Source organism: Cricetulus griseus, chromosome 2 (genome assembly GCF_003668045.3).
Source record: "Cricetulus griseus strain 17A/GY chromosome 2, alternate assembly CriGri-PICRH-1.0, whole genome shotgun sequence".
Taxonomy (NCBI): domain Eukaryota; kingdom Metazoa; phylum Chordata; class Mammalia; order Rodentia; family Cricetidae; genus Cricetulus; species Cricetulus griseus.
In genome coordinates this window covers 144,562,408-144,588,388 of record NC_048595.1, presented here as the reverse complement: position 1 = coordinate 144,588,388, position 25,981 = coordinate 144,562,408, and the positions used below count along the sequence as shown (strand labels likewise).

The following is a 25,981-nucleotide window of genomic DNA, read 5'->3' as shown; positions in this document are numbered from 1 at the left end:
CAGCTTTTTAGGATATTCTGAAAAAGTCCCTCAAGATATCTTAATATTCCCAGAGGGATGTTTACATGAGTTAGCACAGTAAGAGGAAGCACATGAGAGTTTGGAGAGTCTGTTCAGACCTTTAGCAGCAAGTGACACATGGCACCAGAACACCAAAGCCTCAGGAAGTCACAGCTGCTCTCACTCCATTCTTCTGGGCAACTAGCCCATTAGTCTTCTTAGATACACCACAATGTTTCTATGATGCTTCAGCCCTTCCAGTGTTTTCTGTTATTAGCCACTGGCTCCAAGAAGAACCAAGGGACCAGGGCACTAGCACCACACTATCTGCTTAAAGAAATCCACAGAAGAATTCAATCCTATAGGCAAGAACTCCAGCCTTCCATTTGACACATGGGACAACATGTCTGATGAGTCTGAGGAACAGGAAGTGGACAGGGTGGTTGAATGGAGTCAATGAAGTGATAAATGCTGTTAATGAAGTCAGACTTATTATGTAAAGCCATGAGTCTGGCCTCTGACTGCCTTCAGCACTGCTCACACTACAACAAGGAAAACAGTTTCAGACCTCTGCAGGAAATAAGGGTCAGTCAACAATGTCAGTACACTTCAAGACAGTAGGCAGTAGGTAGAAATGCACAAATACTGACTGTACCATTTCAAAAAGTAGACGCCACCACATACATCTCCAGACATTGTTAATGAAGGCAACTAAAAAGTTTCAAATTCTCTTTTCTATGTCATAAAGAGCATTTACTTATTTACATAGACTCTTCAGTGACCTGTCAATCATTGTGTAGCAGTCTATCAATTCATTTCTCTTTGAAGAGATGCATCTTGAACAGAGAACATGAGAATGCCAATAAATCATCAAGAAATAAAGAGGTAAGTAAGTCAATGTTTTTGGTAACTGAAGCCAAGAAAAAGCCTGGGAAATTAATATGTAGTAAGCTCCCAGGAAACTCAAACTGAGAAAAAGCAGCAAGCCCTGATGAGAATAATACCTAAGATGATTAAATATACAGCTCCAGCATTACTGCCTAAGAACCTAAATCTCACCTGAAATAAAGAGAAAAGCTGAGTGCTGAAGCTGCCTACTTCCACTGCAGCAAAAGCAGAAGAGAAAAAAACTTGCAAGAAAGAGGACAGAAGGAGGTGACAGGAGCAGGTATGCTGGTAAGATCAGGTCTAGATGGCTTTAGAAACACAGAATAACAGAAACCAACATGACGGTCTGATTGGGACTTAGGGAGGATTAGAAGGAAAAATAATTTACTTTTGTTCTAAAGTGGACTGTGTGAACAACTAACAAGTCCAATACTACCAAAATGTCTGTATTGATTTGGAGAAAGCCTTCCATGTGTTCTTAAAAAAACAGGATGCCAGCAAAACTAAAGTCATTCAAGTCCAGGGAGTATAAGGTTCCTTAAGTATATGAGAAAGCAATGGAGAGTTCTGGAAACCTGAGATGTATGTGGGAGTGCAAAATTAGTCTTAAACAAATTTTACTTATTGTTTTTGCTATTCTCCTTTTTAAAAAATCACTCAAGAGAACAAAGGAAGATTTGTAAACAATCTTATTTACAACAGTAGAAGTTTCTTATGAGCCCTTGGGAGAAACTTGTAGTCACAGGCTGCGAGTCAGGACTCTGAGAAAATATGCCCTCCAGGACAGTGATCAACACTGACAGCGGCGCGGCCATGGTGATCTCTCAGGAAGCCCAATCTCCCCAGTTATGTGCAAAGAATTCCAGCCAGAAACCAGACACTTCAGAGCTGATGAACTCGTGATAGTGTCAAGTGGATGAAGGGCTACACTCCTAATCTTATTTGTCACTGCTTTCTTGTTTTATCAAAATGTAATGCTAGTCAAATCAAATCATCATATCCTTTTACTTCTCAAATTTAAGCAGGCCAGGACACTCCTGCAAATACTTGAAAACCTTTTCTGACACCATGTAACTAGAGTAAATGACTCACATGCTATTCCAGGGGTGATACTCTAGGAAAGATGCTAGGAGAGTGGCCTCTGCTCACAAAAGAAAAGTGGGGAATCTCAGTGTCTGGCATCTAATAGACTGTCTGGCACTTAGAAGTCCAATAAATATGCTAAGTGAGGGAGTAACAGCTAACACTCACTAAATGGTTTACTAGATGCCAGCACTAGACATTCAGTAACTCACTTAGTATTTCCAACAGCCCTCAGCAGTAAATGCTATTATCACTTCCATTTTCAGTTACAGAAACTAAAACAGATGTCTTGGCATAATTGGAGCTAGCTTTCAAATGCAGGCACACCGGCTCCACAGCCCTGACTAATCATACCACACACACACCACTGTCCTGCTCTTGAGATGAGAGGATGGTTGACGGCAAGAATGGAAAGCAGACTCACAACAGCCATGCCCACAGCTTAGAGAATGGTTGACTCCGAGTGACAGAAGCATGTGGGATCAGTGTGCACCTTCTACACCCTGAGTGTGATCTCGGAAACATGCTTTCAACCTACTTATACCCAGGAGACATATGAGAAGACTTAAAAACAGTGGCTGACATGGAATGGGGAGGGGCTTAGTACTCAATGCTGAACCACTGGCAACTGATAGATTCTGGGAGACAGGGAATCACTGTCATGAGCGGAGTACTCACTGTTGAGCCTACTGCGCCCCAACAGACACCTCTAGTCTCAAAGTCACACAGACTGCCCTGATTAAGCTCAGCAGGTTACAAACCAAAACAATAAGATATGAATATGAGAAAGATTTGTAAAGAAAAGGGGGGATAGGCAAGAGTAGTAGGGAGACGGGAAAAGGTAGGAGATGAGAGTGATCAATATGCATTATATACACATGTGAAATTGTTAAAAATGTAAACAAACAAATAAATAAATAAACCTACAGTCTTGAGGGGGAGGATCAGACATCAAAAGGCCTTGAACTGGATCTCCAAAACCCACGTTAAAAAAAAAAAAAAAAAAAAAAGGAGGAGGAGGGGAGGGAGAGGGAACTGGGATTGACATGTAAAACAAGCTTGTTTCTAAAAAAAAAAAAAAAAAAAAAAAAAAAGCTGCCAGGTAGTGGTGGTGTACACCGTTCATCCCAGCACTTGGGAGGAAGAGACAGATGGATTTCTGAGTTTGTGGCCAGCCTGGTCTACACAGTGTGTTCCAGGACAGCCAGGGCTACACATAAAAACCCAGTCTCAAACAAACAAACAAAAAAGGTTGGCACATGCTTTAACCCCAAGGTTGGGAAATCAGGCTTTCTGGCCAGCCAATCCATCCTATTTGGCAAGCTCTAGGCCATTGAGGGACTCTGTCTCAAAAAAAAAGAAAAGGGAGATGATGTCTGAGGAACAACACAAAATGGTGTCCTCTGGCTTCTTCCAAGTGCATTGCACACACATGTGCACACACACACACACACACACACACACACACACACACACACACACACACACAAACACCACACACACTCTTGATTGCAAATCAGTAAGGAAGTTATTAAATAAGAAAAAGTTTAAATTCCGTCTACCAAGAAGGAAATACAAATGGCTTTACATGTATAAATTGTTCGTAATTAAAGAAATATAATGCAAATCAAAATGCCAAAAGGTATCATTTTCATCTAACTTGCTAAAAAACTTAAAACATTCAAAGAGCTTCATCCCCAGTCTGGAGTAACTTGGTGACTCGAAAGCACTCTTTTAGAAACCAACATGTTCCTCTCAGATTTCAGTCAGAGCACATCAAGGTTTTGCTGGAAACGTGTAGTGAGTCTGAACTGTAACTCAAGAGGACAAGCTAGAGTTCTTCAGTGACCAAAGCCTTACAAAAACTTAACTCCCAGTCACATCTCTGACTCCACTTACTCTGTTCCAGCCATGCTGCCCTCTCCTGTTGTTGCACAGGCTCATCAGCCTGCATCATTGATCTCTTGCTTCTCTCTAAGCTCACCCTTCTTATTCTTTGTTCAAACCACACTTTCTCAGTAAGACCGCTCTACTTAAAGTTATAATACCATTTCTTACTATACTCTATTTTTCCGCCACCGCTTTCTAATCTACTATGAAGTGCACCTATATTTTTTAATTGCTGTCTAATATGTAAGCTTCACCTGTGCTAAATGAATGTACTACACACACACACACACACACACACACACACACATACAACAACAACAACAACATTGTTACAGCAAACATGAAACAACTGAATGTCCAAAAATACAAGTTGGGTTAAATAAATTATAGAGTAATTACACAGTGGGATGCTAAACAGTTCTTAAATGAAACAGAAATTGTTTCTAGTTTGACCAAGTTAAGCTCTGACTGGAAAAAACTCTTCTACAGCACACTATAAAGTCTGAATAGAATACAAAACACAAACTTGTTTCAAGTCTCTGAAGAGTGAAAACAAATAGTCTGGGGGCAAAGTTAACATCTGGAAAACTGATAAGACATGAAGGGTAGGGGGGTGAGGGGGACCATAGATGACACCCAGACAGAGAACCCCACATTCTATGTTCAAAACTCAGCCCAAGCGCTAGCTGACCCATGAGCTACACATGCATGGAGTAGATGCAGAACAACTCAGCTGAGACACCGAAATGTGGCTGTTGTCTGGGGCAGAAGAAAAGGAGCCTTGTTTGTGGGCTGTGAACAATGGAACTGCCTGCTCAAATGCTTTTTTAAAAGTCCTTCACAAGTCTCGAGTTTTGGAGCACTTCCTATTTCCAGCTCTGGGGGTGTGGATGCTCCACCTCCACCAGCTGCTTTTGTCCTAAGAGTGAATGGCTGCACTGCTTGGAACAAGAAGCACTTGCAGGCTGGAGAGATGGCTCAGCAGGTAAAGGCCGTGAAGACAAGCCTGAGATCTGAGTTCAATCCCTGGGACCCATGTGATAGACAGAGAGAACCAGGTGCTCCCAGTTTGTCCTCTGACCTACACACACACACACACACACACACACACACACACACACACACGCATGCATACACTCTCTGTTGCATGTGCACATTCACAAAAATGTCCACAAAATAAATGAATAAACAAACAAATAAATGTATTTTTTAAAGGAAAAGAAATACTGATATTATAAAGCATGTTTTCTAATTGTTTGGACCAACTAAACCCTTTAAGTATACTTACAACTTAGGTCATTTGAAATAGTCTTCTAAAAAAGACTTAGTCCACCAATGAGTTGTCCCCTGCCCTCTACATGTATGCTGTGCTGTGGTGTGTGTACTCACACTTTTACAATTAAATACATCTAATTTCAAAAGTAAACTTCTGACATTGCTGACCAACCTGAAGGACCTGTCATAAACTCATCAAATAACCCTAAGTCAGACCATTCACTAAGATCAACCAGCGGTCAAGTCACCAAACTTCCTGAGAAGACCCACAGAGCAAACACTTTCAGCTCTGCAAGCCAATGCCTGGAGTATACCTCTTACCCCTGCTGTAGAGCTGAAGATGCCTATCCTGGAGTATGTGGCTACAGACCATGACATCTGATGAATGGGAACCACCATCTATCTTTTATATAACTTCAACATACCAGAAAGTGTGACTGCTTATTTTTTTATTCTATAATGTCAAACTTAAATCATGGGGTGATAGAGAAATGGGCAGTGTTTGGTTTGTCTTATGGGCAGCAGCTTGCCAACCCCCAGTTTGGAAATGTGGTTACTGGAAGCCATTGCCAAGGACTCTTAGCAACAGAATTTAAGTGACTCTGCTTTTCACTATGCCACCATTTCCTATATAATAAACTGTAAAACACCATCACCTGCCAAAATAATAACTGAACCAATGCTATGAAAGCCAAAATAGCATAACCTTAAAATTAAAAGAAAAATGGGAGGCAATAGACAGAAAATTGTTATTTTATTACACATTTAGACATCATAAATTTCACACAGAATTAAACTCACTCTATATAATTTTGCTTATTGAAGTTATTAGTTACTTTTATGCCAAACTTAGAACTCTATTAACCTTCAGTGTGATTTAGTATTAAAATATGGCCACAAGAATCCTGGCATTTTCGTAGCTAATCATGTTCCATATGGTAATACCAAACATCAAGACTGCCAAAGGACAGAATCAAGAAAACTGTCTTCTACTTCTGACTTACCTTTCATTAGTTGTAATTTATCTTTTCTGATGTTTTAACAAAATTTATTATGAAAAAAACTTGCAAATAAAAAATGCTACATGCCAAAAGAAAGCAGACCCAAAGTCTATACACCTCAATGAACTTCTACGTGGTCAGAATAGCCATTCTGAATCTCGCCTTTAAGGAGATGTTCAGCAAATCACAGAAGTCTGCTCTATATCATCAACTATGTCATCAACATGACATGACACAATCCATGTCCTACTGAGTCTGAGAAACGCTATACATTATATATATCCCTAGACTCATATGCATGCAAATTTAAGTTCTGAGACAGCCTGCAGCAAGAAACCTATTGGTTTACTTTAATACTGTCCAAAATTACACAATTTCTTTTGGTGCAAAGCTTACTAACACTCAAAAAAAGCTCAAAATCTTTAAAACATACTTTGAAATTTCTTTTAATCTCTAATACAGGTAAGATAATCATCTCTTCGTGAATATAGGGAAATTCTAATAAACTTAGATAAACACTCCTCTGGGAAAATAGAATCAGGCTTTATTCTTCCTTCAGTGCCTACCATAGAACCTGAACCAGTAAACTGGTTTTTTATTTTGTTCTATTCTCTCATAAAAGTTTCATAATTGATCCAGACATAACCACAGTTACACTTCTATTGCTTCTTTATGCAAATGTGGCCATCTCTTCCGACATAAACATTCATTTCTCCTACCTCCTCCCAATGCTCCAAAGAGAACAACTAAATTCTACATAGTACTACTAAAAGATCGAGCCACATCTCCCCTTTTCCAGCAATCTTCTCAAATCTTCTTCCTGTTTCGCTTTGTTTATCTACTTTAGCAACAGGTGGCTTGCAGAGGTGGTACTATGCAGTATTGGGGGTAGAGGGACACCATGTCAGGGTGGGATGCAGTGGAATGTAATTTGAAAGAGATTGTCATGAAAAGCAAGACTGAAATGGGTCACACAAGAACTCAAGTATCTCTAAAATGGGCATGTTGCTGACTTGGGGTGGGGGTGCCCTAAGGTAGCTAGAGTGAAATAACTTTGGAAAGGTTGTATGGAAGTTCTATAGAAAGCACAGCTGCTACACCCTTGACCCAAGAACTTCAGTGAAGGAGGAAGGGTATATCAGCATAGCCAGCCAGATTCAGCACTGGTAATCAAGTGGGGTGACAGATTACCCAGACATCTACTGAAGTGAAATGATTGGTCAGAGACAGAATGATGTCTGGAAGAGTAGGGCCATGTGTACATGCAGCCAATTCCCATCCTTACCTCTACTCTCTATCACCCTCGAGGTATAGTCTCCTAGAACAAACACATACTTGATGATTCCTCCTTGATGTCTTACAAACATGTCTATGCTCAAAGCTTTAACTGCATTCTAAATCTAATTAAACTGCATTTTTCTACCTAAACAAATGGCAGTAACCTCTACCACTACCAAAAGCCAGAGATCTGAAAGCTTCTCGCATTAAATTTAGAATAGACTTGAGATTCCACTTAAATACTCTCATGCCAGGCAGCTAGACCCCTGGAGCCCAACCCCACACACTGGGGTAGGCTTTGAGGTTTTTAAAAGCTCAGGCCATTCCCAATTAGCCTCTCTCTGTGTGCCTCTGCCTCATGCTTGTGGATCAGATGTGAACTCTCAGCTACTGCTCCAGAGACATACCCCGCTGCCTGCTGCCACGCTCTCTGCCATGATGGTCATGAACTCTAACCCCTGGAACCATGAACCACCAAACTAAAAACTTCCTTTTCATACTTGCCTTGGTCATGGTATTTAGCCATGAAACAGAGAAGTAACCAAGGTACAACTTCATGTTAAGGAACAGCAGTTGCAGAGGAGATGGTCTATGCAGCCTCTGACACATGCATTAACATGGGAGGACTAGGGAGTCCCACCAAGCAGGACCAGTCCTCAAATAGGTTTGTTTTTATGTTCTGTGAACTATTTTGTGTTTGAAATCTTCTACAAACTTGATGTTTGTGCTACTGTTATTCCATGATAAATGACTAACAATGAAATCCACAATAAAAATACATTACAGTATATCACTATAGTGCACCATACAAATTTATTAGAGGAATGTGTATTAATGGCATGGAAATTGTTATAATACATATTGAATCTAAAAGAGAATTATATGAGCTGCATATATCTACATACTCAGTTAAGAATTTCATTAGAGCTGGGCATGCCTTTAATCCCAGCACTTGGGAGGCAGATCTCTGAGTTCGAGGCCAGTCTGTTTTACAGAGCAAGTTCCAGGACAGCCAGGGCTACTACACAGAGGAAACCCCCATCTCAAAAAAAAAAAAAAAAAAAAAAAAGCAAAAATCAACAAAGAATCTTAATAGCAGCACCTCCAGCAAGTTAAGACTGTAATAACTACTTAAACTAAAAGTTTATATAAGCCTATCCCCAAAGTAGACAGAAAACAAGGAGTCGAGGAGAGATGACTAAGCACTCAGGAAGTTGAAGCCAGAGACCAAAATAATTACATTAGACTATACACGTGAGAGAAAAAAAGGAAATAAATACCTTTTCCTCATCTCTGCTCTCAACACGGTAATAGGTATTCAATAAACACCTTATACAATTTACCTCTGCCTTTGAGATTACTGTATTTCCTTACTCTAAATGGTTACACCCTGACTCTCTGAAAAGGGTTGGCCTTGGGTTTGGGTTTTTGATTTTTGGGGCAGGGGTTGTCCTGTTTTCACAATATGATGTTTTTAAATATGTATTTTATGTTTTAATTATGTCTATGTGTATATGTCTATGTGTGGGAGTGTGCATATGGGTGCAGGTGCCTAGGAAGTCAGGGATGTCAGATCCCCTGGAACTGGAGTCACTGACAATTATGAGCCGCCCAACATAGAATATAACTCAGGTGCTCTACAAAGCAGAACAGTTTGTACTCTTAACTGCTAAGCCATCTCTCCTGACCCATAATATGGGCTTTTTGATGAAGCCATCCTAAAATATGCTCTTAAACATATGTGTAAGAGGGAAAAGCTTTGTAACATTTTCTAAATTTGTCTTCCAATTCTTTATTCCAGAAAGCAACCTATGGTTTTACTAGAAATTTCAAATGAAAGATTTAATTTAAACTAAAAACATCCAATTTACCTAAATGATACAGATATTAAGTTCATAACTCAACAGCATGCAAACACTGTAAAAGCTAATTCCAATGACAAAGTCATGCTGCCCTCTAATGGTTCCAGAGATAAATAGTTTGACCTGAACTATACCAGGAAGACCACAAGCACAATTTCTGAATACTGTAAACAGAAATATTACAGTAAATGCCAGAGAAAAGGGATTTCAATTTTGTGTGTGTCCAAGCTCAAAAGATTAGCTGTGACTGCTCTCTCCATATTGAGATTCTTTACTACAGCGATTTTCAACCACATTTGCCTATGAATGTTTAAATCAGCACAAAAACACACAACACCCCTGTGTACTTTGCAACAGCATTTGCAATTCATCTTTTTTTTCAAATAAACATATGACAATAGAATTCAAGCTTAAATGTTCAAGTAATGTTAAAGAATTTAGAAAAATATGGTATTGTGAATGCCTACATCTATATGCAAGTGCGCATGTCTGTGGAGGGAGGCAAAGGTCATCGGGGTTAACAGTGGGTGTCTTTCTTGATCTTTCTCCACTTCACTATTTGAGATAGGATTTCTCATTGAGCCCAAAGCTGGAATCCACCTGTCCCTCTACCTGGCCAGCACTACAGCTATAACTTCAGTAATGGGGATCCAAACTCTGGTCTTCAGTCACATACAACAAGCCTTTGCCAACTGATCAACCAGGGGCCACCAAACTTCCTGAGAAGACCCACAGAGCAAATACTTTCAGCTCTGCAAGCCAATGCCTGGGGTATACCTCTTCCCCCCTGCTGTAGAGCTGAAGATGCCTATCCCAAAGAGTGTGGCTACGGACTATGACATCTGATGAATGGGAACTGCCATATAAATTTTGAGAATGTTTTGGTGCTCTTATCAGTCATTCATACCTCTTTAGACAAGAGAATCTAATACATCATTTTGTCCATTTTTGCTGACTTCTTGTGAAAGGGTTGTAGATATTTCTTTATATACTCTGGATGCAAGTTATTCTTCAAATACACATATTGTACATCATCCTTTCTCCTGAAGACTATACACTGTACTATTTATGCTCTAAAATATCTTATCTCCAGAGTAGCAAAAAATTGTTCCTGGAAACTTTATGCCACCAACTTTTTTTTTCTATAATCCATCTGAAATTACTTTTCTTCCTATATAGTAAGGTAAAACTGACTGTTTCTCTGTCTAGATATCTCCCTGAACACCCAATCATTGGGGGAAAAAAGAGATGCTTAGTCACTGTTGGATTCCTGTGAAGAGACACCATGACCAAGTCAACTCTTATATAGGAAAGCATTTAATTGACGGCTTGCTTAACAGTTTCAAATGAGACCAGGAGCATTCAGGGTGATATGGCAGTAGATTTGCTTACAGTTTCAGAAGACTAGTCCATTATCATTATAGTGGGGAGCATGGTGGTAGGCAGGCAGACATGGTATTAGAAAGGTAGCTGAGAGCTACATCCTCATCCATGGGGGGGGCAAACACTGGGCCTAGCATGGGCTTCTGAAACTTCAAAGTCCACCCCAAACCCATGACACACTTCTACTCCAGCAAGGCCACACTCCAGTCGCTGGAGACTAATCATTCAAATATATGCACCTACGGGGATGATACTCATTCTACCACAGGAGCTTTCCCCACTAGCACCTTTACTGGAATTAGTTTTGAAAGCACTAAATGACCATGAATGGGGGATCTATTTCTTTTCTTCTTATTTCAGAAATCAGCAAGCTTTTTCAAAGGGCCAGACTGTAAATCTCTGGAGCTTTGCAGGGAATATAATTGCTGCTATAACTATTCAACTCTGTCAGAGTAGCTCAAAAGCCACAGACAATACCAAAACACATGACTATTGCTGTGTTCCAACAAAACAAACACACACTAAAATGTCAACATCACCAAGCTTCATGTGCTGTTATCTTTCTTCTTTTAATGTTTTTCCAGATATTTAAAACTTGGAAATCTAGTACCCATCTGCCAGCTGACCCACCCCACTCACAGATTCCTTTCCCCAAGGCGGTGCCACCCCACAGCCCTTGTCCTGCTCTCCCACCTCACTATTCCCCCTGGCTGATGGATTCCTACTGTTCAGATGTAGGCCACAACAGCCAGAACTGTTGCTGCGACAAAGACCAAGCTAACCCCAGAAGGTCAGCTTCTAACTTGGACAGAGACTTCCTACAAGATCAGAGCTCACCACCGGCAGACAAAAATTCAGGCCATAAAGACTAGAACAAAAGGGAAACAGAAACCAAGGAAAAAATACCCAGCCAACAAAGGCAAATTCAGAAATCAGGACCTAGACCTAATCATCCCAAACCTACATGTCTAAGCACCAATGCAGGAACACAGTCAACACAGGCACCACCAGAGCCCAGCTATCCTACAACAGCAAGACCTGAATATTCCAAAACAGCCAAAGCAAAAGAAAATTATCTTAAAAACCACCTTTTAAAGATGAAAGAGCTCCTTCAAGTCAAGACAAAATGAAAACTCCCTTAAAGAAATTGAGGGAAAAAAATGGAGGAAATCAATAAATCCCTTAAAGAATGCAAAGAAGGGAAAAAGCAAACAAGCAGCTCAAGGAAACTATTCATGATGTGAAAATTAAAATATAAGCAATAAGAAAAAAACCACTAACTGAGGGAATTCTGCAAATAGAAAATCTGGGTAAATGAACAGGAACTACAGATGCAAAAATCACTAAAAGAATGTAAGACATTAAAGAGAGAGAATCTCGGGTGCTGAAGATACCATAGAAGAAATAGATTCACACGCCAAAGAAAATGTTAAATCTAAAAAAATTCCTAACACAAAACATCCAGGAAATCTGGGACACATTGAAAAGACCAAACCTAAGAATAATAGGAACAGAATGGGAAGAATCCCAGCTCAAAAACCTAAAAATATACTTAACAAACTCATGGAAGAAAAATTTCCCAACCAAAAGAAGGACATGCCTATAAAGGTGCAAGAAGCTTACAGAACACCAAACAGATTAGATCAGAAAAGAAAGTCCCTAAGCCACATAATAGTCAAAACACTAAACATACAGAACAAAGAAAGAATACTAAAAGCTGCAAGGGAAAAAGGTTAAGTAACATATAAAGGCAGACCTATCAGAACTATAGCTGACTTTTCAATGGAGACTAAAATCCAAAAGGGCCTGGACAGAAGTTCTGCAGAGACCACAGGTGCCAGCCCAGATTATTATACCCAGAAACACTTGGAATCACCATAGATGGAAAAAAAACAAGATATTTCATGACAAAGTCAAATTTAAACAATATCTATCCACAAATCCATGCCTACAGAAGTTACAAGAAGGAAAACTCCAACAAAAGGAAGTTAACTAAACCCACAAAAACACAGGCAATAGATAATCTCACATCAGCAACATCCAAAAAAGGGAAACATACACTCACATGCACCCACACTCACTACCACCACCGCCAACAACAAAATAACAGGAATCCATAATCACTGGCCTTTAAACTCCATCAATAGTAATGTACTCATTTTGCCAATAAAAGACACAAGCTAATAGAATGGATACAGAAACATGATCTATCTTTCTGCTGCATGCAAGAACACACCTCAACATCAAAGACAGACATTATCTCAGAAAACCCACAGAATCAACTAACCTGGGCTCACAGGGGCTTACAGAGACTGAATCAATAATAAGGGAGCCGGCATGAGATTTGACCTAGGCACTCTGCATATATGTTACAATATATAGCTTGGTCTTCTTGTGGGACACCCAACAGTGGGAGCAGGGGCTGTCTTGTTACCTGCTTTTGGTACCCTTTCCTCCTACTGGGTTGCCTTGTCTAGGCTTAATAAGAGAGAAGGTGCCTAGTCTTGCTGCAATTTGATATGCCATGGCTAGCTGATATACATGAAGGGTCTTTCTTTTTCTGAAGAGAAATGGAGGAGGAGTGGATGGGGGGATGGGCTGAAAGTAAAGGAGAGGAGAAGAGAAGAGAGGAGAGGACAGGAGAGGAGAAACTGGTCATGGTGTAAAACCAATCAATCAATAAATATGTAAAAACAATAGATGCATGAGAGGGAGGGAGGGAGGGAGGAGGGGGGAGGGAGGGAGGGAGGGAGGGAGAAAAACTATTCCCAAGTTACAGGCCACACAGAAACAAGCAAACCACATCTGGGACCATGGTCCATGGTCTGGCAATCTCTGTGCTTTTCTATTCTATTGATCTATAACTCTATCAATATTCCATTGTCCACTGATTTAATTATGTAGGGGCTTTTTGTTGGGGGGGTTGCACAGTCCCCCCCCAATAAAGCCTCCTGAAGCCTGGGTTGGCCTCGGGTGCACTGTGTAGTTTAGGATGACCTTGAACTTCTGATCCTCCTGCTTTTCCTCCACTTCCCAAATGCATGGACCATATTCATGTGGTGCTGGCGATTGGATACAGAGTGTTAATATGCTAGGCAAGCACTCAACCAACTAAACTATATCTCCAGACCTTAAATAGGTTTTTGCAAGCCATAAACTCAAGCAATGTAAGCACACAAACTCTTGTTCTTTTCAAAGCTGTCTTGTTTATTATCAGCCTTTTGCATATCTATACAAATGTCAGTGTTGTTAAACTAAACAGCTAGGATTCTCACTGAAACTGTATTTCATGTTAACTCTTGGAGAAGTGATTATTATAATAATGCTTCCTTAATAGGAACAATTATGTTATAGCTTTCAACACACAGGTTGTGCACACGTTTTATTCACTTTAGTTCTAAATACAATGTTATATGTGACTGTAAGTTCAGTCTTTCATGACTAACTGGAACTACACTGAGCTTTTCAGTATACTGATCTGTATCCTGTGACCTTACTAAACTCCCTTATTCTAGTGACTCTCAGTTTTCATGTCTTAGAATTTTCTGTACACAGAATCAGTGTTTACAGATAAAATAGCTCTACTTCTTTTCTTCCCTTTTACTTCTTCCTGCATGTACCAGAGTCCAAGTACAACAGAAATAGAGTAATAGAGTGTCTTGGTCCTGACCTCATAAGGAATGTGTCTAGAGCCAGTGGTTCTCAACTTGTGTGTCACAAGGGTCACCCAAGACCATTGGAAAACACAGATGCTTACATTATGATTCATAACCATAGTAAATTACAGTTATGAAATAGCAATGAAAGTAATTTTATGTTTGGGGTCCCCACAACATGAAGAACTGTATTAAAGGGTCATGGCATTAGGAAGGTTGAAAATCACTGCTCTTGTCTATTAGTACAAAGCAGAACATCATCAAGAGATGGTTTAGGGAAGTCCCTATCTTCTATTCCCAGTCAGCAAAATCTGTAACATAACAAATGCTGACTTATCAAAGGCTTTATGTGCATGAAATAAAATGCTCATATAGTTTTCCTCCATTCAATTAATAGAGTTGATTACTTTTATTACTATACTAAACTAATCTTGTTTTCCTGGAGTAAGCCAGGAAACCACCATTTAATTGTGGTATACTATATTAGCTAAATTTGCCTCACTGATTTTTTTCTTAGAGACATTTATATCTGTGCCAAATGGAATATTAAGGTCATTCTTTTTCACTCTTGCTTTGGCATCTTTTTAGATTATGTTCTCTGGCTTACCAGTGCTTTTAGAAGGTAGTTATTTTAATGTGCCTCAGTTGCATATTCAGAGTTACTCTCCTCATCAAGAAGATCTCTAACTGGGGTACAGATCTAAACAGAGAATTCTCAACAGAACAATCTCAAATGGCAGAAAGACACTTAAGAAAATGCTCAACATCCTTAGTCATCAGGGAAATGCAAATCAAAACAACTCTGAGATACCATCTTACACCAATCAGAATAGCTATGATCAAAAACACAGATGACAGTAATGGGTGATGTCTTTCTGTATGCTGTGAATATATGTTTCTCTTATTGGTTGATGAATAAAGCTGTTTTGGCCAATGGAAAGGCAGGATTTAACCAGGTGGGAAATCCAAACAGGGATAGAAGAAAGGTAGAAGGCAGAGTCAAAGAGATGCCATGTAGCTGCCCAGAAAGCAAGAGGCTTGGGCATCACCAGTAAGCCAAGACCATGTGGAGATACACAAATTAATAGAAACAGGTTAATAATTAAGAGAGAGATAGCCAATAAGAAGCCTAAGCCATCAGCCAAGCAGTTTATAATTAATATAAGCCTCTGTGTTTATTTGGGACTAAACGGCTGCAGGACAGAAACTTCCATCTACATGACAGCTTATGCTGGAGAGGATGTGGAGTAAGAGGAACACTCCTCTGTTGCTGGTGGGAGTGCAAACTTGTACAGCTGCTGTGGAAATAAGCATGGCGATTTCTCAAAAAAAAAAAAAAATTAGGGATCAACCTACCTCAAGACCCTGCAATACCACTTTTGAGCATATACCACAAGGAAATTTGCTCAACTATGTTCATAGCAACATTATTCATAATAGCCAAAACTTGGAAACAACCTAGATGCCCCTCAACCGAAGAATGGATAAAGAAAATGTAGTAATTTACACAATGGAGTACTACTAAGTGGTAAGAAACAATGACATCCCAAAATCCACAGGCAAATGGACAGAACTAGAAAAAAGCATCCTGAGTGAGGTAACCCAGACCCAGAAAGACAAATATAGTATGTACTCACTCATAAGTGGATACCCGACATAAAGCAAAAGTACCTAGCCTACAATCCACAACCCCAGAGAAGCTAGAGCCCTCTTCCAGAAACAGATGAAAGCAGATGTAAAAATCCACAACTAACCAATGGGCTAAGCTCCTGGAGTACAAAGTGAGGGGGGAGTGATAATAGGAACAAAGGAATCAAGACCGTGATGGAGAAACTCATAGAATCAGCTGACCCGAGCTAGTGAGAGATCACTGACTCAGGTCTGACAAGTGGGGAACCTGCATAAGACTGAACTAGACTCCCTTAATATAGGTGACAATGGTGCTGCTGGGGCAATATATGAGGCTACTGGCAGTGGGTCCAATATCTGACTGCAATGCACAAACTGACTTAGTGGAGCCCATTCTATATGGAGAGATACCTTGCTCAACCTAGACTTGAGGGAGGGGGCAGCAGGGGCTTGGTCCTGCCTCAGTGAGATGATGAAACAGAGGAGGCCTTACCCTCTCCAAGGAGCAGATAGGAGGTGGGGGGGGTGGGAGGGGTGGGAGGGGTGGGAGGAGAGGAGGGAGGGAGACTGGGATTGGAATGTGAAAAATGAATGAATGAATGAAAAGAAAACAAAAAGATCTCTAACATTACAGACCCACATAAATGTTTTTTAAAGTATGTTTCTGTTTCCTCTCACTTCTATGTCTGTTCTATAGGGTATTGCCCTTATGAAGAATCATCATTTTATAGCTCTGGCATGCATGTCATAAGTAAGGCACGCCATATAAAAGGAATACATTCCCCAAACCAAGGGATACAGGAGACCAAATGCTTAACTGTTAGAAAAAGTTCCTGCTTTTCACCACTTTATGCTTATTCCATTTATCAAAAAGATTTTTAAACTGTTTACTTGACTTCTTCCTATAAGGTTAAATCATATGAAACTAACATATCCATAAACAGGTCAAAAAATGGTTGAATGCTGGTAATTTCACATAGTTCAACTTTTCATTTGTAAGCCAGCCACTTACTGACTTACTGGAATACTGCCTGTTATCTATGTTTTAACGATACACAAGCACCACCTAGTGGCCAAAACCAAAACTGTAGGTTTCTCCTATATAACTATCGCTACAAACATACAATGTTGTACTTGCAAATGTTTTTCAAGAGGCTTTTACAAAAAGTGCGGAGCTCATACTAACAGTGAGAGCACCTCAAAACAGAGTTCAAATAGCATTTGATACACGGGTTGATCATCTCCAATCCAAAACTCCAAAATCTGAAATATTATGAGCCATAATCCAATGGTTTAATGTGCACAAACTTTATATACAATGGTTGTTATATAACATCACCTTCAGGGTGTATGTAGAAGACACATATGAAAGACAAGTAAGCTTCGTGTCATCTTATGTCTCATCCCCAAGATGCTGCATTATGTATGTGTAAATTATCCACAACTCAAGTGTCTGAATGGGAGATATTCAACCCATCTAATTAATATGTGAGTGACTTTCTTAAGTCAGAATCCTTTGTTGTTGTTTTGAGATAGGATTTCTCTGTGTAGCCCTGGTTGTCCTAGAACTCACTCTGTAGAACTCACTCAGGCTGGCCTCGAACTCAAGATCCACCTACCTCTGCCTCCCAAATACTGGGCTTAATGGTGTGCACCAACACTGCTGTCAGAATCTTTGTTATTTCTAACTTCTCTGGAAATCAACAAAATGAAAAAAAGTCAATCTGAATTAAAAGAATACACAGCTTCTACCCTGTTGCATCTCCACTGACAGCCACAGCATCCTGTTAGAGTCTTTCCAGGGGTCACAGACTTATTCCCAGAGCTAGACTGGGAGGTGCTGACTTGGGTGCCCAGCTTTGCTCAGAGGATGGAGAAGTTTTTAGGGAAAGCAGTCCTACATCTCTCTTGTTTGCTTACCTTGCTATTAGTCCATACCTGTTCAATGCAAGTCAATAGCTGTACTAGTGCCACTATAAATACCTACATCAGAAACTGGATACAGGAGCTGAAGCCAACCAAGCCTCTTCCTGACAAAATGCACTGACCAACGGGAAGCTAGGATGTGTGGCATAAATGCAGATCAAACTGCTCCAAGATGAATGATAACAAATAAACACAGCCACGTCCCTTGAGGAGGAAGACACGCCCCCCCACCCCAGATAAACAAAACCACACACAGTTATGTAGACTCATAAATAATTCTATTTGCTGCAGATGCACCACAGAGCCCTATTCTAGGAACCCAGAGCTACCTCTCTTGCCTTGAATCCTTCCAATAAACAGATTAAAGCTATTGTAATCTGAAGCAATGTAGGTAGATCAATCCCCTTTGCTCCAAATTGGCCACATACCCCTAAGGTTAGACACTCCAATCTCCACCTGTCCCAAACCCAGTGTGAAAATAAATGCCAGAATGAACAGCCTGTACAAGTGTTTCTTAGATTTCCCCAAGATTAGAACACAAAACAATACACACACTCAAACACACACACACACACACACACACACACACACACACACACACACACACACACCCCTCACCCATTCTCCACTCCAAGTCTACTGTACAGACTACTATGTCACTTATGATGCACAGCAAGAGTGAGCTTCTTTGAAAATAAAGTCAAAGAAAAAACACAAGATCAAGAAAAAGAAATGAAAACAAGGAAAAGTTAATATAATCTTAAGTAGTTAAAAGAGAAGTTTTCAAAAGTGCCTGTAAATCACATTTCTTGGACTTAACCTTTCAGTCCCTGTTTCAAGCAGCTACCAGTTAATCTGGAACCTGACAAGAAGTGAGCCGGCTCTTTTCTAGTCACTTTCCTGGAACAGCTTCCAGCTTACATTGTTACGGGCAAATTAAGGACACATGTAAAATCACAATTTTCAGAGCTATTATGTGGAGCTGCCATTTTGGGATAAGGAAGCTTTCCAGCTGAGACTGGTTTGCAGCCTGGGGACTCACTTATTGTCCCCCTCTTTGTTATCAGCAGGAGATCATAAAGACTGCAGAAATCTCAGGGGATAGGTTAGAGTCCTTAGAGAACATGTAAGCACACTCCCTGCACCCCATGGCCTACACAAATCAGACTGCAGAATTAGAAGGGAGAAGGTTAGCATTCTTCATAGAATATCTAGGGAAGAAAGACAGGCAAACCACCTCTCATGACCCTTGCCCCTCCTACCACCTCCTCTCCCCTTGGTGCCTGCTCCAGACACTGTCTGCTGGTCAAGGCAGCCACACGCCAGGCAGTGGCTTCACTGCTTCCATTCACATTGTTTCTTGTTTGTCCCTGTCCCCCACCCCACCCATTTCTTTAGATCTTTGTCAAGTGGCACCTCTTCAGTGACTGTATCCCTCTTACTGCCTCCTCCTCTAGAACATAAACAGGTAAGCACCAGGTTTACTATGTGATAATTCGTAGCTTTAGTACCAGATTGCTTTATTTAAAAATAAGAAATTCACTAGTCAAAATTTTAGTAAACAATCCTAGATATCAAAATACAAAAAAAAAGTTAAAACAAGACTGTCATGAATCTACTCATAATATTACAATAAAAAGAAAATGTCTGGAAATAAGCTCCTCAAAAGGTAAAAACAGAATTAACAACAACATTCCCAAGTAAACACCTATAGAAACATAAGTCAACAAGATATAAATATCTGAACAGCCATGTTTATTGGTCCATTATTCACAATAGCCAAGATATAGGACCATTCTGAAGAGAAAATGTGGTGTATATATACAATGGAGTTTTATTCATCCAAAAAGAACTTAGATAGTTTGCAGGAAAATGGATGAATAGGGAGGTCGTCATATTACACAAAATAAACTAGACTTAGAAAGATATATACTATGTTTACTCTCATACATAGAATCTTTATTTAAAATTTTTAAAACATAAAAATAGAAAGGGTATTTTTAATCTTAGCACTTGGGAAGCCAGCTTGGATTACACACAGAGCACAAGGTCAGCCTAGATAATATTGAAAAACTGTCTCAACACCCTCCCAAAAAACAGATAGATAAAAAGGGGGAAATTAAAAATGAAATATATTACTTGGATACAATGGATGGGGTTCTCCTTATTCAAGTTTACTGTATGGAAGCAGGAGTCAGTTTTTTTGTATGTGAGGGAACCACAGACTAAAGCATGACTGACAGATACATACAATGGGGGTAGAGCAACTATACTGTACATGCTGAGCTGAGAGCCAGGGAGGCTGCCTGGGATGTTGCGGTGAAAAATAGAGACGCTGAGAGAAGGATAGGACTGGAGTGACAGGAAAGCCAGAAACACTGAGGTGTAAGCCAGGTTAGAAAGGCAGATGTAAGTGTCCTCTGAAAGCATTGCCCAAGTGGAGACTGAGATAAAAATCAACCCATACAGCAATTCCAGGTGGGTAAGGAGACCACACAGAGCAGGCAGCAAAGGACAACATTGGACCTTCCAGGCAGAAGGTATGTCCTTCCTAGCATAAGTGAGACACCTGGAAAGAAGGGCAGAGCAGAGAAAGCCTAAGTCACCTGATAATTGTTACTTAGGAAGCCTGAGCAGTGACTCCTAAAGGAACTTTTGGACAAAAAGCTCTGTTTTAAATGGAGACGGTTAATTTTCTACTACCAAACAAGGAACTATGAAGTATCAACTTACATACAAACTAAGTAATTATATTCTCAGAACATCTGAATTAGACTATAAATATATAAACCCTAACAAAAGCATTAACAAACATCTGATCACATATCAAAATTAATTTCTTATACACAATAATGAAATTGTAGGCAAGGTGGTGGTGGCACAAACCTTTAATCCCAGCACTCGGGAGGCAGAGGCAGGAGGATCTCTGTGAGTTTGAGGCCAGCCTGGTCTATGGAACAAATTCTAGGACAGCAACAACTACACAGAGAAACTCTGTCTCGAAAAAAAATTATAAAGAAGTTATATTTTTAAATATCAGAAGCTGATAAAACTATAGCAAGACAAAATTAAAAGACAAACTACAGGCAGAAAAATTACAAATAAAATAAACTAAATGTTAATACTGTTAACACAAGCATTTGAAAACTAGTCAGGAAATGTGATTAAAAATAAACAAAACAGCCAAATAAGAAGATAAGCAGCAAACATCTGAGAACACTCCTGTTTGGTGGCAGTCAGTATCACAGAAAGCTTTTGGAGCTGTCAAACAGAAAATGTATTTGCATATGCTATAAAAATTACAACAAACTTTTAATGTAACTCAGTAGTACATTATTCTTAATTCTAGTATTCTTCCTATAATCTACATTCAGGAAATAAACAGGAATATAAAACAAATATTTGTAAAAGACTATAACGAAAAGATTTTTATAACACTATTTGCTGCAGTATTTATTCATAATCTAAGAGAGGAGGGTAAAGAGCATCCTAGGTGATCGAAATGAGTATGCAATTATAAAATATACCTTGGCCATAAGAGGCATTTGATAGGCAGCAAAAAATGTTTCTCAAAGACTAAAAATATGATAAATGATCACTAGACTGGGTGAAAGAAGGCACCATATTACACATCCATTAAACAAGTCAAGACAGCCATACAATGAGCATTGTTCAGCAATTAAAAGAGACAAAACCCAGATATAAGCAGTATCAATGAATCTCAAAGCAAGAAAACCACCATTCACAGTGAAGAAGCAGAAAGAATAAGTGCTGAATCTATTTATGTGACAGAACTAATCTGTGACAATAAAATGGAGGTTACTTCTAGGAAGAGGGTGTGTCACAAGCATGGAAGCCCAAGGAAACTCTCTAGTGTAGGAAATGTCTGGTGTTGACATAAGTAGTGATAATACAGACAAACATATGTTAAAGTCAGAGAAGAGAGGACAGATGCATACAGCCATGAGGTCAGCAAGACATACGCTAAGGATCTGTGCATCTTACTGGGCTTATATACATGCAGGTATTGCAGAAGTTAGAGCCAGAGAACAGCTTCATTTCAGTTAAGTATATTTATATACAAAGAATAATTTTTTGTTGTTGTTTTGTTTTTCAAGACAGGATTTCTCTGTAACAGCTCTGGATGTCCTGGAACTTGCTTTGTAAACCAGATTGCCTTGAACTCACAGAGAGCCACCTGCTTTTGTCTCCCAACTGCTGGGATTAAAGGTGTGCCCCACCACTGCCCAGCTAAAAATGATTTAAAGTAAATCAAAATATTAAGAGTAGCTAGTTCTAGGATGGCAAGATATTTCTATTTCTTTACCTTCTGATATTTTCCACATTCCCTATAATGAGTGTTGCATAACTTTTACAATAGTTATCTCATTTTATTTTGAAATTTCTACCATGCTTGTAAGATTATTCTTGTAACTGTCACAACTGTGCCACATAAAACAAAGACTCAGTAAATCCTTCTCTCCCATAAAGTTGCTATAAATCACAAACACTCAAAGTCATTGATGTAGTCAAATCAGGAAAGACACTGTTCAGTGTGGTGAGGGAATGAGACTGTCACATGACAGGGCAGCACTGTAACCTGTGCAGACTGTAAATGCACCCTGCCTGCAACAAACATGAGGCCTGCATAGATCAGTAAAGAGGGTTTTTGAAGTTATGGGGTTTTGTTTTTGTTCTGTTTTTAACTTCTAATATTGTTGAGTCTGGTTTAATCTAAATGCCCCAAAATACCCAAAGTCAATTGTGTTCACAGTGAAAAAAGGCCTTAGGATGTGAGAAACTTCTACAATATGCATAAAATAAGTACATAAGCAACAAAACCAAAGAAGACATACAAACCTCTGATTGTACATGCCCCGGAAGTTGTAATTAGCTCTATAATTTGGGAATGGCTTTGGATCTAATGGCCTGTAGATGGCAGGCTCTCCCCTTTTCATAGCAAGCCCATTCAATTCCACAGTTGGAGTTATACTACCTGTTTAAAAACAAAATATTAAATACATACAAGTGAAATATTTCTACAATAAACCATACAAGCTACACTTCTAATGCATCTAATAACCACAGAAGAAGGGGAGTAGAAGCCCCCTCTATATGATTCTCTAAGTATAAACTAAGTAAAAAATAGTATTTAATTAAATTCCTTTTAAGTTTTAGCATTTCCTGTACATTAAAATGAAAACTACTCAACTGTGTAGTTATATTATTTAAATCAAAATAAATATAAGATTCTTAGGTAACTAGTTTGGATATCATTTTTATAAATACTTACCCCAGAAACTGTGCTTGTATTTAATCATTGGAAGTTATCATCTGTTAATATTCTCATTTATTCTTTGGTAATCAAGCAACTGAACATTAGCAATGAATGTAGGGTTACCAGTAATTCTTGGACTTATTTGATGAAAAACATTAATTTTTCTCTATTATCAGTGAAACGAAGTAAATGTAAGTGATAGCTTGTGGGCGATACTAAATGTCTTTCAATCCCAGGAAATATTAAGAAAAATAAAACACAATCATTATCTACCACGGCCACCAATGTGGCACCAGATACGTAAGCATCACAGTACAAACAGTGAACAATAAAAACCACAGGGCAGCTTGCTTTCATTCTCTCTGCTTGCTTGTTTGCTTTTAACATAACAAAGCTAGTGTGGGTTCCACCCTACCTTTCATCTAAGAAAATGGAAATAGAAATATTTATTTGCTTTTTTTTTTTAGGATAAAGTCAAAAATTTTTTTAAATGAAACTTTTACATAAATACACAAAAAAATTTCCATCTAAATAGGGGGTGGGGAGAAACCACTAAAACACAAAGAAAACTGAATACAATTATGAACTGAGTTGGTGATTTCACCATTAAGAAATTTTTAATTACCTTTTAAAATTAATTTTTAAATTAGGCACTCTAACCTGCCCATGAGATTTACTCTAAAACAATCTTCAAATTGTTTTCTATGATCACATTGCCAGCAACATGATTTTTTTAATAGCACAATACTTTTAGTTCAAATAAAATTAAGTCAAAATACAGACAGAAACAAGTATATTTAAAGAAAACAACACAACTCCACTAAAAGTAAACCAAACTGGTAAGCCTTAACTGTGCAAACTAATTATTTCAAAAGATTTTTAAAGACAATAAATACTCATATGGCCCAAAGAAAAGGAAATTGTGACCTATTTCCAGCAACAAAGCAATTAGTAGTATTGGTACTATTATTACATTATTGTACACCCACAGATAGGTACCAAACAAATTAAAGTACAAGTAATTGTGTTTATGCTAGAATCAGAAAAGGAATTACAAAATCAAATACATTAAATAATCTAAGCTAAAATATGAATTGAAAATGTAAGTAAGGACTCTGATGTATTTCTCTTTTAAAAAAGAAGAGGAGGGGGAGAAAAAAGGGGTAAGGCTGGGATGAACTGCTGGTCCAGCATGTTCAAAGCCTTGGATATGATCCCAACACCACCAACACCATTTAAAGCAGGGACTGGAGTGCATGTCTGTAATCATGGACCACACAGTGTAGCCTGGTGGCAGAACACATGCTTAGTATATATGGGGCCCTGGGTTCAATCTCCAGAACAAAAAGCAAATGAAGCAATAATTTTAAGTTAGTAAACAGAATGGAATTACAAGGGTCTACAATGACATAAATAAACAAATGAGGGAAGAGACAATTTCTTCCCTTGGAGTGTCAATGTCAACTAATGAATTAAAAGGAATTCTAGAATTCAAAATAAATCACCCTAGCAAACTTAAGGGTTATAATAGGTTCAGACAAGAATTAACAATAGATACTAAATTTGGCAGGCTCAAGAAAATTGGATGAGGAACAGGACACTTACATATGCTTCTATATAGTCTCAAAATATCACTTCAAAATGCTTATTTACTTACTACTTATTAATATAGCAGCTATCAGTTAACTTTGTAGTAGAGAAGACTTCCAGGCATACTCTTCACCAGGTAGCCAAAGTCATCACCATCAAAGGAAATCAGTAGCTATAAGCACTGAGTCCACTTTTACTATGGAGATACCCATATTAAAAATGTTTAAAACCCATGAGAAAATACCAGCTGTACTCTACCAAGAAACACTGTACGAACTATGGTACCTGTGTGAGTATGGTACCCATACTCATCACAAGAGCCAAGGTATTACAAAATGGGAAAGCTGAATGTGCCAAATTAAAATGGAATGAAGGAAAATGGAAAGTACATTAATCACATAGTTTTGATTACACTAAATCTTTAAAAGACAGTTGGCAAAATATGAGCAGAGTCAGTGGAGTTATGATACTCCTATTTTACTTTCTGACAAGACATTGCACAAGGAGGCAGGAGTGGTGGCTCTCATCTGAAATAGCACTTAGGAGGCTGAGGCAAGAGGACTGTCAGAAATTGCAGGCCAGCCAACCTATAGCACAAGACACTGTCAGAAAAGTGTGTGTGTGTGTGTGTGTGTGTGTGTGTGTGTGTGTGTGTGTGTGTGTGTGTGTTTGTGTGTGTGTGTGTGTGTGTGTGTGTGGCGGGGGCGGGGGTGATACTGACATACTGGAGGGGAGAGGAACATCACTTGCATAACATATTCCCAGATGGCTCAAGACTGCCAACTGTGGGGTATCTGGGTGGAAGGTACCCTGGATCTAGTTCTACAAATTTTATATAAACCTGAAAATTATTTTCAAAGTTAAAAAGAGTAAAAAGAAAGGAGCAAAGTCCTCTAGAACACAGTCCTAGTTAACTGGCAGGCCAACCACACTGTGGAAGAACTTTTCACCTCCCTGGGCTACAGCCAAGGTCCAGCCACCTTAGGAATGAGATCACCCCCACCTGACAGGGTTCTCACTTCCCGCTGTACTGGCCTGGCTACCACAAAGCTGCCCCTGCACCGTACCTGTAAGGGGCTGTTGTCTTTACCAACTACACACAATGTACTAAGACAACAAATCTCAAACTCTACCCCACATGGCACATAAATAAACTGGACTCCTACCTAGCAGACTCAAGGTCTCAATAAGACAAAACAATAACACTTCTGAAAATAGCATGAAGTATCTTCACAGCCTTGA

The 25,981-nt window shown here is 39.1% G+C and overlaps 1 protein-coding gene across 1 annotated transcript in view; it reads right to left on the bottom strand.

Moving 5' to 3' along the window:
- Stau2 (staufen double-stranded RNA binding protein 2) overlaps positions 1–25,981 on the bottom strand; it is a 236,767-nt gene that overhangs the window by 180,383 nt on the left and 30,403 nt on the right. Inside the window, exon 3 of the mRNA XM_035440003.1 lies at positions 22,732–22,867. Coding sequence (XP_035295894.1) covers positions 22,732–22,867 — 136 coding nt within the window. The remainder of the gene's footprint in view (positions 1–22,731; positions 22,868–25,981) is intronic.